This window comes from Mirounga leonina, unplaced genomic scaffold (assembly GCF_011800145.1).
Source record: "Mirounga leonina isolate KUSES-001 unplaced genomic scaffold, KU_Mleo_1.0 Mir_173, whole genome shotgun sequence".
In the NCBI taxonomy this organism is placed as follows: Eukaryota; Metazoa; Chordata; class Mammalia; order Carnivora; family Phocidae; genus Mirounga; species Mirounga leonina.
Genome location: NW_023270447.1, coordinates 85,919,124 through 85,931,797, shown reverse-complemented (window position 1 = coordinate 85,931,797; position 12,674 = coordinate 85,919,124). Strand labels below are relative to the sequence as shown.

At 48.4% G+C, this 12,674-nt stretch overlaps 1 protein-coding gene across 6 annotated transcripts in view; it reads right to left on the bottom strand.

The window, feature by feature from the left end:
• MTOR (mechanistic target of rapamycin kinase) overlaps window positions 1-11,848 on the bottom strand; it is a 124,292-nt gene extending 112,444 nt beyond the window's left edge. For 2 of the 6 annotated variants that reach the window (XM_035019802.1, XM_035019806.1), the window contains exons 1-7: window positions 11,728-11,845; window positions 11,131-11,254; window positions 9,413-9,588; window positions 8,679-8,787; window positions 7,757-7,989; window positions 5,732-5,932; window positions 4,869-5,003 (exon numbers count right to left, since the gene is read on the bottom strand). In XM_035019802.1, coding sequence (XP_034875693.1) covers window positions 4,869-5,003; window positions 5,732-5,932; window positions 7,757-7,989; window positions 8,679-8,787; window positions 9,413-9,574 — 840 coding nt within the window. In that variant the 5' untranslated portion in view covers window positions 9,575-9,588; window positions 11,131-11,254; window positions 11,728-11,845. Of the gene's footprint in view, window positions 1-4,868; window positions 5,004-5,731; window positions 5,933-7,756; window positions 7,990-8,678; window positions 8,788-9,412; window positions 9,725-11,130; window positions 11,255-11,727 lie in introns of all 6 variants that reach the window. The other 4 variants (XR_004681791.1, XM_035019803.1, XM_035019805.1 and 1 more) reach the window with 4 other exon arrangements.
• Between the last annotated feature and the right edge of the window lie 826 nt (window positions 11,849-12,674).

The following is a 12,674-nucleotide window of genomic DNA, read 5'->3' as shown; positions in this document are numbered from 1 at the left end:
GCTTCTCTCTCCCTCTCTGCCCCTCCCCCCTACTCGTGCTCGCTCTCTGTCTCATTCTTTCTCTCAAATAAATAAAATGTTTAAAAATAAATACATAAATAAATAAAAAAATCAAAGAAAATCCATGTGTAACTTCTGACTCCCTTAAAACTTTACTAACAGCCTACTGTTGACCAGAGTCTTACCGATAATAAACAACTGATTAGCACACATTTAGCATGTGTATTAGATGCTGTATTCTTTTTTTTTTTTTTTAAAGATTTTATTTATTTATTTGACAGAGAGACACAGTGAGAGAGGGAACACAAGCAGGGGGAGTGGGAGAGAGAGAAGTAGGCTTCCCGCCGAGCAGGGAGCCCGATGCGGGGCTCGATCCCAGGACCCTGGGATCTGACCTGAGCCGAAGGCAGACGCTTAACGACTGAGCCACCCAGGTGCCCCTTAGATGCTGTATTCTTACAAGAAAGCTAGAGAAAAGAAAATGCTATTATGAGAAACATAAGGAAGAGAAAATACATTTATAGTACCATACCGTATTTACCAATATCCTAAGTGTATGTCATCTATTGACAAGATGAATCGTCTGTCAGTACCTACGTGAATACTATCTTATTTGAAGCAAAACAATGTAGATGTTAATATGCATTACTAACACCAGACAGCAAAAATGAAAAGATAACGTGAAAAAGAAAATCGTATTTATTTACAGGGATAATGAACGACGCAGGCACCGATGACGAAGAAGCAGCAATACGACTGTTTTACGGCAGCTTAGCGTCATCGAGACAACTGATTCACGGTAGGCTAGCCTACATGCGAATGAGTCATCACATTTTTATGGCGTACAGTACTATAGTCATATTCATAATATAGTATTGGAAACACCGATGGATACATTTTTTAAAAACCCACTTACCTGCGATGATAGGCTGATACGCAGTTTCTCCAATTACGAGAAAGGTATACTGTACGGCCATGAAATTCTTTGAAAGCAAAGTTATAAAACGGTAAGAAAACCAACACATTATTACCTTTAGCTTGACAGTAAACCTCACTCACCCTACGCCCACACAGGGACAGGCTGTCCACTTCCACACGAGCTTTGCACACGAGGTTCCACATGATCGATTCACAAAAACATCTCATACAGTCTTGCTGTACAGTCAATAGATTTTCACATAAAGACTCACAAACACACAATAGGTAAGTTTATTAACTGTACAGCATGATGATTCTTTCCTATTCACTAGCAGGAAGTGGCTCAGCAGAAGCATCTGCATTCTCGTGGGTCTCACGGTGAGTAGACTGAGGCAGAGGAGGGGCCAGCTGGCTGCTGCAGGGCTGGCAGCAGCGGAAGAGGTGGGAGGGGAGGCAGGAGACACGGCACACTCTGTGCAACTTTACAGAAATACATCATAATTTGTTTGACTTTTTTGCTTTTTCATTTCTCTAAAAATGTCTTTCTACAGTACCGATCCCTCTTCCACGGTCTGCTTCATTTCAGTGCGTGCATCATAGAAGGATCCGTGTCATAAAAGACCTCAAGAGCAGTCTTGAAATAACCAGACCCCTCCTGGTTCCTGGCACTGCTTCTCCTAGGCCGTCTTCCTCATCATCCAGCACCGGTTTGGAAACACTCCCCTCCCTCAAATCATCTTCTGTTCGATCCCCTGGTGTGGTGTCTATTAGCTCTTCAAAGTCTCCAAGATCCATATCACCCTTTAGCCCCCACCTTTTCTGCCATATCCACTTTCTTTCAATCTCTTTCATGGTTTCCTTGACTGGCCCTGTCATAAGTCCTGTGAAGTCATGCGCAAGATCTGGCCACAGTTTTCTCCAGGAGGAATTTGTTTCAGGCTTCATGGCATTTGTGGCTTTTTCTACAACAACAATGGCATTTTCAATGGTGTAATCCTTCCAGACTTCCCATCAGGGTTCTCTTCCACAGTATTGACAATCCTTTTCACAAAGTACCATGTGTAATGAGCCTTAAAGGTCATGACCCGGATCTAGAGGCTGAATTAGAGACGCTGTGTTTGGGAGCAGGTAGACCACTTCGATGACTCTGGTGTTGAACTCATGGGGTTCTGGGTGGCCAGGGGCATTGTCCAATATTGAAAGAATTTTAAAAGGTGGTCCCTTACCAGCAAGGTACTTCTTGACTTCAGAGACAAAGCATTAAGGGAACCAATCCAGAAAGAGAGTTCTTGTGGTGTTTATCTCTCCCCTTCAAAGCTCCAGGGTTAGCAATTTATAGATAAGGGCCGTCTGATCATAAACTCCACTGTGTTGCACGAGAGAATTAGCCTGCCCCTTCCTGCCTCGAATCCTGGTGCCTGCTTCTCCTCCTAATAAACGTCCTCTGTGGCATTTTCTTTTCCAGAGTAAGGCACCTTCGTCTGCATTAAAAGTCTATTCAGGCACATATCCTTTCTCTTCAGTGATCTTCTTTATGGCGTCTGGGAACTCATCTGCTGCCTCTTGGTCAGCAGAAGCTGCTTCTTCTGTTATCTTGACTTTTTTTAAAGTCAAACCTCTTTTCAAACTTATCAAACCATCTTTTGCTGGCATTCAATTCTCTAGCTTTCAGTCCTTCACCTTCCTTTTGCTCTAAGCTGTCAGATAATGATTTCGCTTTTTCTCGAATCATATTGGTCTTTAAGTATACCTTTCTTACAGCAATCCTGTACCCACATAAAAGCTGCATGTTCAGTATGAGATAAAAAGAGATTTCTCAAAAGGTGCAAGACTTTTGTGCCTGTTGGCACGGCTGCAGCAGTAACTTCACGGATTTCCTTTTCTTTTTTTGCACTGGTCCTTACGCTGGGTTCATTTATCTTGGAATGGTGGGCGGCCACAGCTGCAGATCTCAATCTGCGGTGCATATCAAGCGATTCAACTTTCTCTTATAACATCATGACTTTGCTTCTTGGAAGAACCTCACTAGTGGCACTTCGTCCGGGTTCCATAGTATTATTCAAGGTTTACAGTATTGCACGAAACACGATGAAACACACATGAGAAGTGCGACAGGGCACTTCTTATTGAGAGGCGCGATTTACTGGAGGGGCGAACTGTGCACACAGATGAGCCTTGCGGTGTGTTAACCAGACACTCGCAACACCTGAGCTCACAGCAACAGCAACACGAGGTGGCTATGAAATTACTGCAGAAGACAGTGTGTCCCACCGTCAATTTTACACAGTTAGGATTTAATATTGTACCTTCATATTTGTTCACATTTCTCTCAACTGCGAACGGCGCCACGTAGAGTCTGTAAGTGCTGGTATGTGTAAGTTTAGGTAAATTTCTAATTTTTGTAATAGATTCGTGTACATTTTGTGGTAGTAAATATTTAGACTAGTATTTACATGTATTTTGTGCATTTGTGACATACTTAACTTCTTAATTTTTTCAATATTTCTAGGCTATGCGGTTCATCTGTTAGAGTTAGTTGAGGTATCACAAACCTCCAAAAAATTTCCCAACATATTTAATAAAAAAAAATCCACGTATACGTGGACCCATGCGGTTCAAACCTGTGTCATTCAAGGGCCAGTTGTATTTAGAAACCTCACAGGAGCCCAAGGAGGTGGATGAGATCCCCGTTAACAGCAAGGAAAATGAGGCTAAAGGAAGTAAAATAACGTACCCAAGTCACACAGTAGAGAGAGGAGCGGGGATTCCAAGCTAGACTCCTGGGTTCTACACGTACAGCAGCAGGTGCTGCCCAGCGCCTACAGCACCACCATTACCAAATGGCCCCTGGGTCTAGTAAAGCAAGAAGCCCCGGGACAAAACTGCACACCAACTCGCTCCCCATAGGAAGACTCACAGAGGGAGCTCTACCCCCAATGTATCCTGCATCCAGCGGACTGACACTGAATCTCTTCCGCGTCTACACTGCCAACACCAGTGGAGGCCACCACCATCACCCGCCCAGGCTCCTTCCATAGACCCCCTGGCAGCCAGGAGAACGGGACGCCCAACTACAAGGAGTGCAGTTGCCCAAAGGCCCCCGCTGCGACTCTGAAAACGTCACCATGTTTGCGCCACGGCCACGCTTGCCATCGGCTGCCTCTAGCCACTGACAGCACGGGGGAGGAATGCTGCGGAGGGCTCACCTGAGAGCCAACTGTGGCCTGAGGCCCCCACGGCAGCTCTGCACGGGGGCCTAGCATGCTTCCAGCCCACTTTCCTTTGCGGTCTTGTTCACTTAGGGCCAGCTGTGCCCTGCATCTGATGGCTTGCCAGTCTCTCCCTGCTCCGTTTTCTTTCCCGGTCTATTTCCGTAACAAAAATGCTGGCACTTTTAACCACACCCCCTAACTAGTCTCCTGCTTTTATTCCTGCCGCTGCACAAGCTTTGCCCCACAAGTCGCCAATGATTATTAAAAACGAGGCCCTCACACCACTCCCCTGTGTACACACTTCTGAGGTTTGCAGTGAGAGTAAAAGCCAGTGTTTACCACCAACCGCGAGGCCTCGGAATTTGCCGCCCCCCCCCCCCCGGCTCTTGTGCCCCAGCCACATTTCCCTTCTTTCTGTTCCCTGAACTTTCAAACTCTCTCCCACCTCAAAGCCTCCACCTGGAACACAATCTCCCTGCCCTCTGCAAGGCACGCCCCTCCACGTCCTGCAGGTCTCAGCTCAAATGGCACCACCCCAGAGAGGAAGCCACCCCCTCCCCCCTGCTACCCTCCATCCCATTACTTCCTAGGACTTAGTGCTTTTCTGAAATGACCTTGTTTACTTGCTTACTGCCTGTGTCCCTTACATCACATCCTCTGTAAGGACAAGGATCTCGCCTGTCCTGTTCACAGAATGGCACGTGGGAATCCAGACTCCCTTCTGACGTGGCTTCTCACCTCTCCCTCCATGCTGCTGATGCGGACCAACTCGTTGAGGATCAGCAAGGCTCCATGGATGCGATCATCCCGATTCATGCCTTTCTCCTTGGCCAACGTCTCATCAAACCCTTTCTCTGCTTCTTCAAATGTGTGCTATGAGAGATACAGAATGTGTTAATTACCCAAGGTCCAAAGGTAGAAAGAACACAGCCCACCCCTTCTACACAGGCGGTTCTGTGGTGTGACCAGGCCTGCTCAGTGGCTGGTACCAGCTACATCAATGATACGAAGTTACCAAGCTCTTTCCTTTAATTTAGCTTCAACCCGCACAATACCATGAGGCAAGAGACCATGACCATCCCTACTGAACAGATGAAAAACAGAGGCTCAAGGAAATTAAATGACTTGTCCAAGTTCACATAGCAAATTGTGCCAAGCCTAGAACCCAGGTCTCCAATGCCATGTTCAGGGCTCTCTTTGTAGTACAAGCTCCTTAGTTAAGTTTTCTTGGCAACAGCAATCGGCACAGGGCTTATGACTCTGGAGGAGAGAGAACCAGCCCTTTCCAAACTAGTATCATTGTATGTTGCTATTTTTCAGATACCCATTTTTCTATAATTTAATATCTGAGAAGAGAGCTCTTATAATTATTGGTAAGATAATAAGTCAGTTTAACTGAACCACATTTTCACTCTTAGTGGTATGTACGATAATGGTGTGGCTACCAACAGATCTTTGCTCTAGCGAAATACAATGAAATAACTATTAACCCACACAATGTAACACTTGGCTCTGTGGCAAGGCCCCGTCGCGGCCCTTTTGGAGGGGTGATGCTATATGTATGCATGATTCGCAGGGGGATGGAATGGCGACATGCTCACCCGGTACCACTGAGGCTTCTGCATCTCCTTCGGCTCACGCTGGGTGGTGAGGATCAAACAGGCACGAAGGGCGGCTACAGCTCCCTCCCGGATGGCCTGTTTGGGGTCCCACACGGCCACAAAAATGTTGTCAAAGAAGGGCTGCACTTGCTGGAAGAAGAAGGTGGGGACGCTGATGGCCAGCTCACGGAGAACCAGAACCTAGGAGAGAAAGGCACACAGAGGACTCTCATCTGTATCAGAGTTTGATTCTGTCATGATACGGCCTCTTGTCATCATGCAGTGTATATATACATCAGGAAGAGAGTGAACTTGTCCACCCTTCTAGCTAGGAATCTCTGGGGACCTAGGAGTAAAAGTAAAATTGATCAAACATCTCAGTGTTCATTATCCTAGGGCATTTACAAACATAGGATGTTCCTCATGTTAGAACATAAACTCTAGAAGGCAGACATGTTTTATACTTTGTATACTGCCCTCAAAAGCCTAAAACCATCCCTGGAACACAGCAGTATTCAATAAACATTTACTGAATGAGCTAATAATCCTGTTCAATATTTAATCTTGCTATTATGTTCATCTGACAGTGGAAGAAACTGAAGGTCAGAGGTTGCTCCAATTTTCAGAGTCAGGAAGGACAAAACCGACTTGCAGCAGGCTCCATGTGTGTGTCCCTCACCCAGTCCCAGGATCCCTCCTTGTGGGGCTGGCTCCTAAAGAGGGAGCTGACAGGAAAGGATCCAAATGATGCTTTGATCCCCACCATATTCATTCCCAGATCCCCTCTCTCTCTCTTTTAAAGATTTTATCTATTTATTTGAGAGTGAGAGAGAGAGCAAAAGCAGGGGAGCTGCAGAGGGACAGGGAGAAGCAGGCTCCCCGCTGAGCAGGGAGCCTGATGCAGGGCTCAATCCCAGGACCCTGGGATCATGACCTGAACCAAAGGCAGATGCTTCACCGACTGAGCCACCCAGGCACCACCACCCCAGATTCTCTCTCTTAAGGACAGACTCTCCCTCATCTTGCAGCCTGAAAGTCTGGTCCTCCAAACCAGCCATTTTCAGGGACAAGCCTCAAAAAGCAGTGGGGATGTGGGGCACCTGGGTGGCTCAGTTGGTTAAGTGTCTTAATCTCAGTTCAGGTCTTCATCTCAGGGTCATGGGTTCAAGCCTCGAGTTGAGCTCCAAAATGGACATGGAGCCTACTTTAAAAAAAAAAAAAAAGCAATGGGATACACCACGAGAGGAGGAAAAGAGGCTCTCACTCCTCCAAATGCAGAACAGCCAACGGGGAAAGAGGAAGTCTGGTCTAGGTACCAACCAATCAATAATGCCTAAAAAGTAAACAAGAGTGGCACCTGAGTGGTGCAGTCGGTTAAGTGGTACTCTTGGTTTCAGCTCAGGTTGTGATTTCAGGGTCATGAGATTGAGCCCCACCTCGGGCTCACGCTCAGTGGGGAGTCTGCTTGAGACTTTCTCTCCCTCTGCCCTTCCTCTGCACTCACACATGTGCTCTCTCGCTCTCTAAAATAAATAAATAAATTTAAACACATAAATAAATAAAATAAACATGAAAGGCCTGAAAGGAGGGTGGGGAAGTGAAGGTCCCACTGCCCCTGCTCCTCTCCTACTCCTAGGCCTTCCGTATTCCCACGGTACAGCAGAGAGACCCTGACAAAGACACTGATGGGATCATGCAGACAGTTATCTGGGGCTTTGGAAGCTTTTTGGCTTGTGGCTTCTTCCCTTCCTATGGCTGAGGGGTGCCTTCTGCTTAGGAGGCAATTTTGATTCTAGGAAATTAGAGGTCAAGGTAAGCGCTACACTTAGGGCTGCTTCTCAAGCAACAAAAGAGAACTTTAAGTTTCCTCTTCAGGTATGGCGCTCAGGGCAAAAAGAGAAAGGGATTCAGGACAAAACCGAAGGCCCCTAAGAAGCACAGTGCCTATGCCTGGAGCATCCCCTCATTGTGCCTTTCAGGGACCTGAGCACATTGTGTGGGGGACCCCTCCCCGGAGGCACTCACAGCTGCGTGTCTCCGGCCCTCGTTGCGGTCGGCGCCCAGCCACTCCAAGGCTCGCTTCACCTCAAACTCCACATACTCAGCTGTAAAAGTGTCCCCTGCCATGGCGAGGCGGCCAATGGCCTTTGATGCCATCTCCATGACAACTGGGTCATTCGAGGGGAGGAGGTTCCGAAGATAGTTAGCGAATCTGCCAATCCGAGTGGCATTCCCACCTTCCACTCCAATGAGGCTGGCTGGGAAAGAGAGGAAGGCAAAAGGTGAGGACGGGTGCATCCTGTCCAGGAGAGCGCACTGCCCTGAAAGAAGGCTGGCAAGCGACCCCTTCCTTCTACTTTGAGCACAGAACGCAACTTCCAGATGGGAAGGATGCAGATAATTTTCATTTTAAAGCAACACACTTGATGTTTGTGCGGAACTACTTACAGAAGGCAAAATAACCTCATTTTAGTACAGATAATTTGTTTTCCCAAGAAGAAAGAGAAAACAAACTGAAAATGAATAGGAATTCACCAGACCAGACCCTGGGGTTTGAGAATGACATGCTTTTTATCACTTCCCCACCGCTCCCTGTCCATCCGTGAGCCCCGCTGCACCAAACTGCTCGACAGACACTAGAGCCTGCAACAAGCAACACGGGGCGGCAGAAGGAAAGCTGGCTTCTCGTCTCACGGTGGCCACTGCCTGGCCCTAGAAAAGCTGCGTCACAGTTCTCAGACTCTGTATCTGAAAATACCAGCTTTGCCCACGTCCCAGGACCATTGCTAGGATCAATACCTGAATAGGTACACTGAAAGCCACAAGGCTCCTTAAAAATTCCTTAAACAAGTAAGAACAAAGCATCAGTGCACAGCACACCCAGGTGCAGGACACGAAGGGAGCCACGCTTTACTCCCGGTCGTTCCTGTCGCCAGGCTGTCCTTACCTATGGCCAAGATGCCACCTTTTCTCTCATTGGCATCTGAGCTAGAAACCAGTTCAAAGATGTGATGGTTCAGCTGATCATAGAAGCGCGTAGACTCCTCCTGACTCATCTGCAAAGGAAGGTGTACTCAGAACAGCTTCTGATGACCCCCCGAGGCTGGGGCAGCAGTGGCGGGGGTGGGGGGAGGCAGGGGGGGCGGCTTCCAGAGGGTAGGACTGAGAGGTGGCCAGCAGATACAGCTCAACCCAGAGAGGACAAAGCTGCTGCCCACTTTTATAGCTGTAAACTGTTGAGCAACTGAACTCGCGGTTCATCTGTTTATGGAACAAACACTTGTTGAGCAGGCCGCATCCTGGGGTTACAAGGACGCAGGAGACACTGTCCTGACGTCACATGAGCTCTCTATCTAGAAAGCCCCAGGCTACCAACTCTTCAAACCCATCCCAACCACTGTTATCAGATGGAAAGAACTGAAGGTCTGGAATACCGTGGGAAAAAGAAAAAAAAGAAACACGAAAAGAAACAGCTGACTCTACACTGACTCCTAAATGCCATCATAACACAGGATATGCCCCAGAACCGTGTACCCGCTGCAAAGGAACCTGCGTATCGCACAGACAGGAAAAACTGGGGGTCGTCACGTTCCAAACCCTCACTGAGCTGTCAAAAGGAATCTAGACCCGTGCTGGTACATTTGGACCAAACATTCCCTGGCGAATCACAGAAGCCCCAACCTCTCGAAGCTCCATGGTGACATAGTGCTGGAGCTCCTTGGCAGCTTTGGCCCTGGTCTCCTCATTCCGGCTCTTCAGGCCGCTGGCGAACTGCTGCAGGACGCTCACGTTGCTGGACGTGGTGGTTGCTGTGGTGGCGGCAGTGGGTCCGGTTCCGAGCATCCTGATCTGAGGTTCTTTGGAGAGAAACTTCCTTTAATGTTCCGGATAACAAACCACAGTGATGAATTTGTTTATGGCCACGGTTCCTCAGCACAGGTCTCCACCCTGCCCGTGTCAGGAAGGGGATCCTACAAAGGTTGGGAGACCTCCCTGGGGAATGCACAGAAAAGCCTTGATGAGTCAACAGTGACTGGTGTTGAAAACAGGCAATGCAGCAGACTGGGCCAAGCTGTGGGCTGTGGAGCCAGACTTCCTGGGTTCGAATGCAGTCCAAAATTACAGGGCATCTGCTTTCATCAGAGAGGATGAAACCCAAGGATGGAACCCAGATCAGGTCATGATCCCGGGGGTCCTGGGACTGAGCCCCGCATCGGGCTCCCTGCTCAGCGGGGAGTCTGCTTCTCCCTCTCCCTTTGCTCCTCCCCCAGTCTGTGCTCTCTCAAATAAATAAAATCTAAAAAAAAACAAAAATCGTATCAAAATTATATACCTTGAGGAAGATACTGAAAATGTCCCAGTTTCCTCACCTGCAGTAGGATAACATTACCTAACTCATAGCATTGATGTGAGGGTTAAATAAGTTAATAAATGTTAGAAAGTGCTTAGAACGGTGCCAGGCACACAGTGAGTGCTTAGTAATTGTTAGCTATTATTATCATCATGACTACTCCATTCGTGGCCCACTGCCAGGCACTAGAGATAGGGAGGTAGAGAGAAAATAAAACAAGCCTAAGACTGTCCCTTTCCTCAAGGCATTCAATTTTAAGAGGGACATTGATTATTATTCTATAGCAGCAATGGCCAGTAAAAACACAGTACAAGCCATAAGAGTAATTTTACATTTCGTGATAGCCATATCAAAAAAGGTTAAAAGAAACAGGAGAAATTAATACATTTTTAAAACCCAATACATCCAAAAGATCATTTCAACCTGTCATCAACATAAAGAATATAGATATATTTTCCATTCTCTTTTTGTACTAAGTCTCCAAAATGTGCTGTGCACATGGCAATCTCAATGTGGACTAGTCATGTTTCAAGTGCTCTAGACCGCCTGTGGCTGGTGGTTATTGTACTGGACAGTGCCGTTCCATAAAATACTAGTACTTGGAATGTGAGCTAAGAGACTGACTAGTTCCTGAGATCATACGTTCATTCCTCAATTAAGTACTATCCCTTCCCTCAACGAGCTTAAAATCTAGGTGGAAAGTGGCCATTATAGGGCTCAGCCCAGACTGCTATGGAAGTAACATATATACCTATCCCAGGGATGTCCAGATTATATTAAAAAATCAAATTATCAAAATTCTTATTTTTGAAAGTATTTGTGAGATGCAGAGAAAAAAAAAAAAAAGACCCCAGGGAATAATGGTTTTGTAAAGCTATTAAATGCTCCAATGCCAAGAAAAAGACTGCAGAAGGAAGTGTCATCCTTCAGGGGAGAGGAAACTCAAGGATCCCTGATGAGAAAACTATGAGGTGTGTGCCCAAGGGTCTGCGATGATGGGGAGGCTGGCTGGCAAGGAATTCTCCTTCTCAGGAAAGAACCAGGGTACCTTCACAGGGTCTGAGACCCACAGGCTCATCTGCTCCAGGCACAATTCAATGAAGATATTGGAAGTCGAATATCCTAAGAGTCTTGGTGAGGGCTTGCAGAAGTTAAAGTTGGGGTGGCTGAAACTGAGGATGGGGGCGGGGAGGGCAGAGAGGATGAAACACAAGGATGGAACCCAGCTCAGCTCTGGGGACTGGGTCGTTGAAAGGTCCCCAGGGGGCAGACTGAGGGGCACACACTGACGTTGCTCCTCTCTGAGGTCATTCCGTAGGTGGCTAGGAAGAAAGGGCGACTGCAGGGCATGGAGACCCAAAGGCGCCCCGGCAGTACCGGGGCTGATGGGCCGGCCTTCGCGGCGCAGGGACACACGGCAGGCTGAAGGGTCCGGGGGGTCTCCTGGGATCCGGGAGGAGGTGGGTGCTGCCTCGCCGGGTGGGGGTCAAGGGCTCGGACGGCGCCCAAGCCCGTGGGGCCGGTACGGAGGGAACCCCACGTCCCAGACGGGCAACTTCCCGAGCCCCCCTCCCACGGACCAGGCTGACCCTGGGTCTGGATATTCCTCCGCCTTGGAGGGGTCGGTGCCAGGCCCCAGACTCACCGCGCGGCTTCGGCCAAGGCCTCAGCTGCCGCCACCAGCGAGGGTACCTCCGCTTCAGGCCCCCGGCCCCACCACCCGCCTTCCCCGCTGTCCTCTAAGCCGGGCGGGTGGTGGGGGCGGGCTCCCAGCCCTGAGGACCAATCGGCAGGCGTAAGAAGAAGATGGACTGGAACATAGACCAATAGAAATGAAGGAGAAGAGAGGCTTATAGGGACCCGGCTTCTCTAGGGGGCGGGGACTGTTCAAATAGACAAACCACGCGGCCAGTGGCAGGCGAAAGGAGGCTTACGTCAATTCGGGAGAACCAATGGGTCCTGAGTTGATTTCAGTCACTTCCACGCGCACATCCGGGGCATCGCTACTATTATTCCTCTCTGCATCTACACTGTGGCGGGGTGGAGTTTGCCGTGTGGGTACCGCGGCATGGGACTCGGAGGCTGTGCGTCCCGCCCGCTTTAACCGGAGCGTGAGCGACGTCAGTGCCCTGTGATTAACAGAGCGCAGACCTAGAACTTTCGGACTGGCGCTACTTATGCACCCTTGATTCCTCTTTTGTTAAATGCAATATGCATTTTAACGTGTTTTTAGTTAGACTTTCCCAGTTTTCCAAAATTATCTAGTTCACGAGATCTTTCGCGGGAGACCATAACCCAGTTTTAACTAAATGACCTACTCCTAAATAAATAATTTCCAAATAACATCATTTAAAATCATCCTTCCAGGGACAGATGGATGGCTCAGTTGGTGGAGCATGGGACTCTTGATCTTTGGTGGTGAGTTCAAGCCCCAGGCTGGGCGTAGAGCCTGTAGAGCTTACTTAAAAAATAAATAGGGGCGCCTGGGTGGCTCAGTTGGTTAAGCGAGTGCCTTCGGCTCAGGTCATGATCCTGGAGTCCCGGGATCGAGTCCCGCATCGAGTCCCGCATCGAGTCCCGCATCGAGTCCCG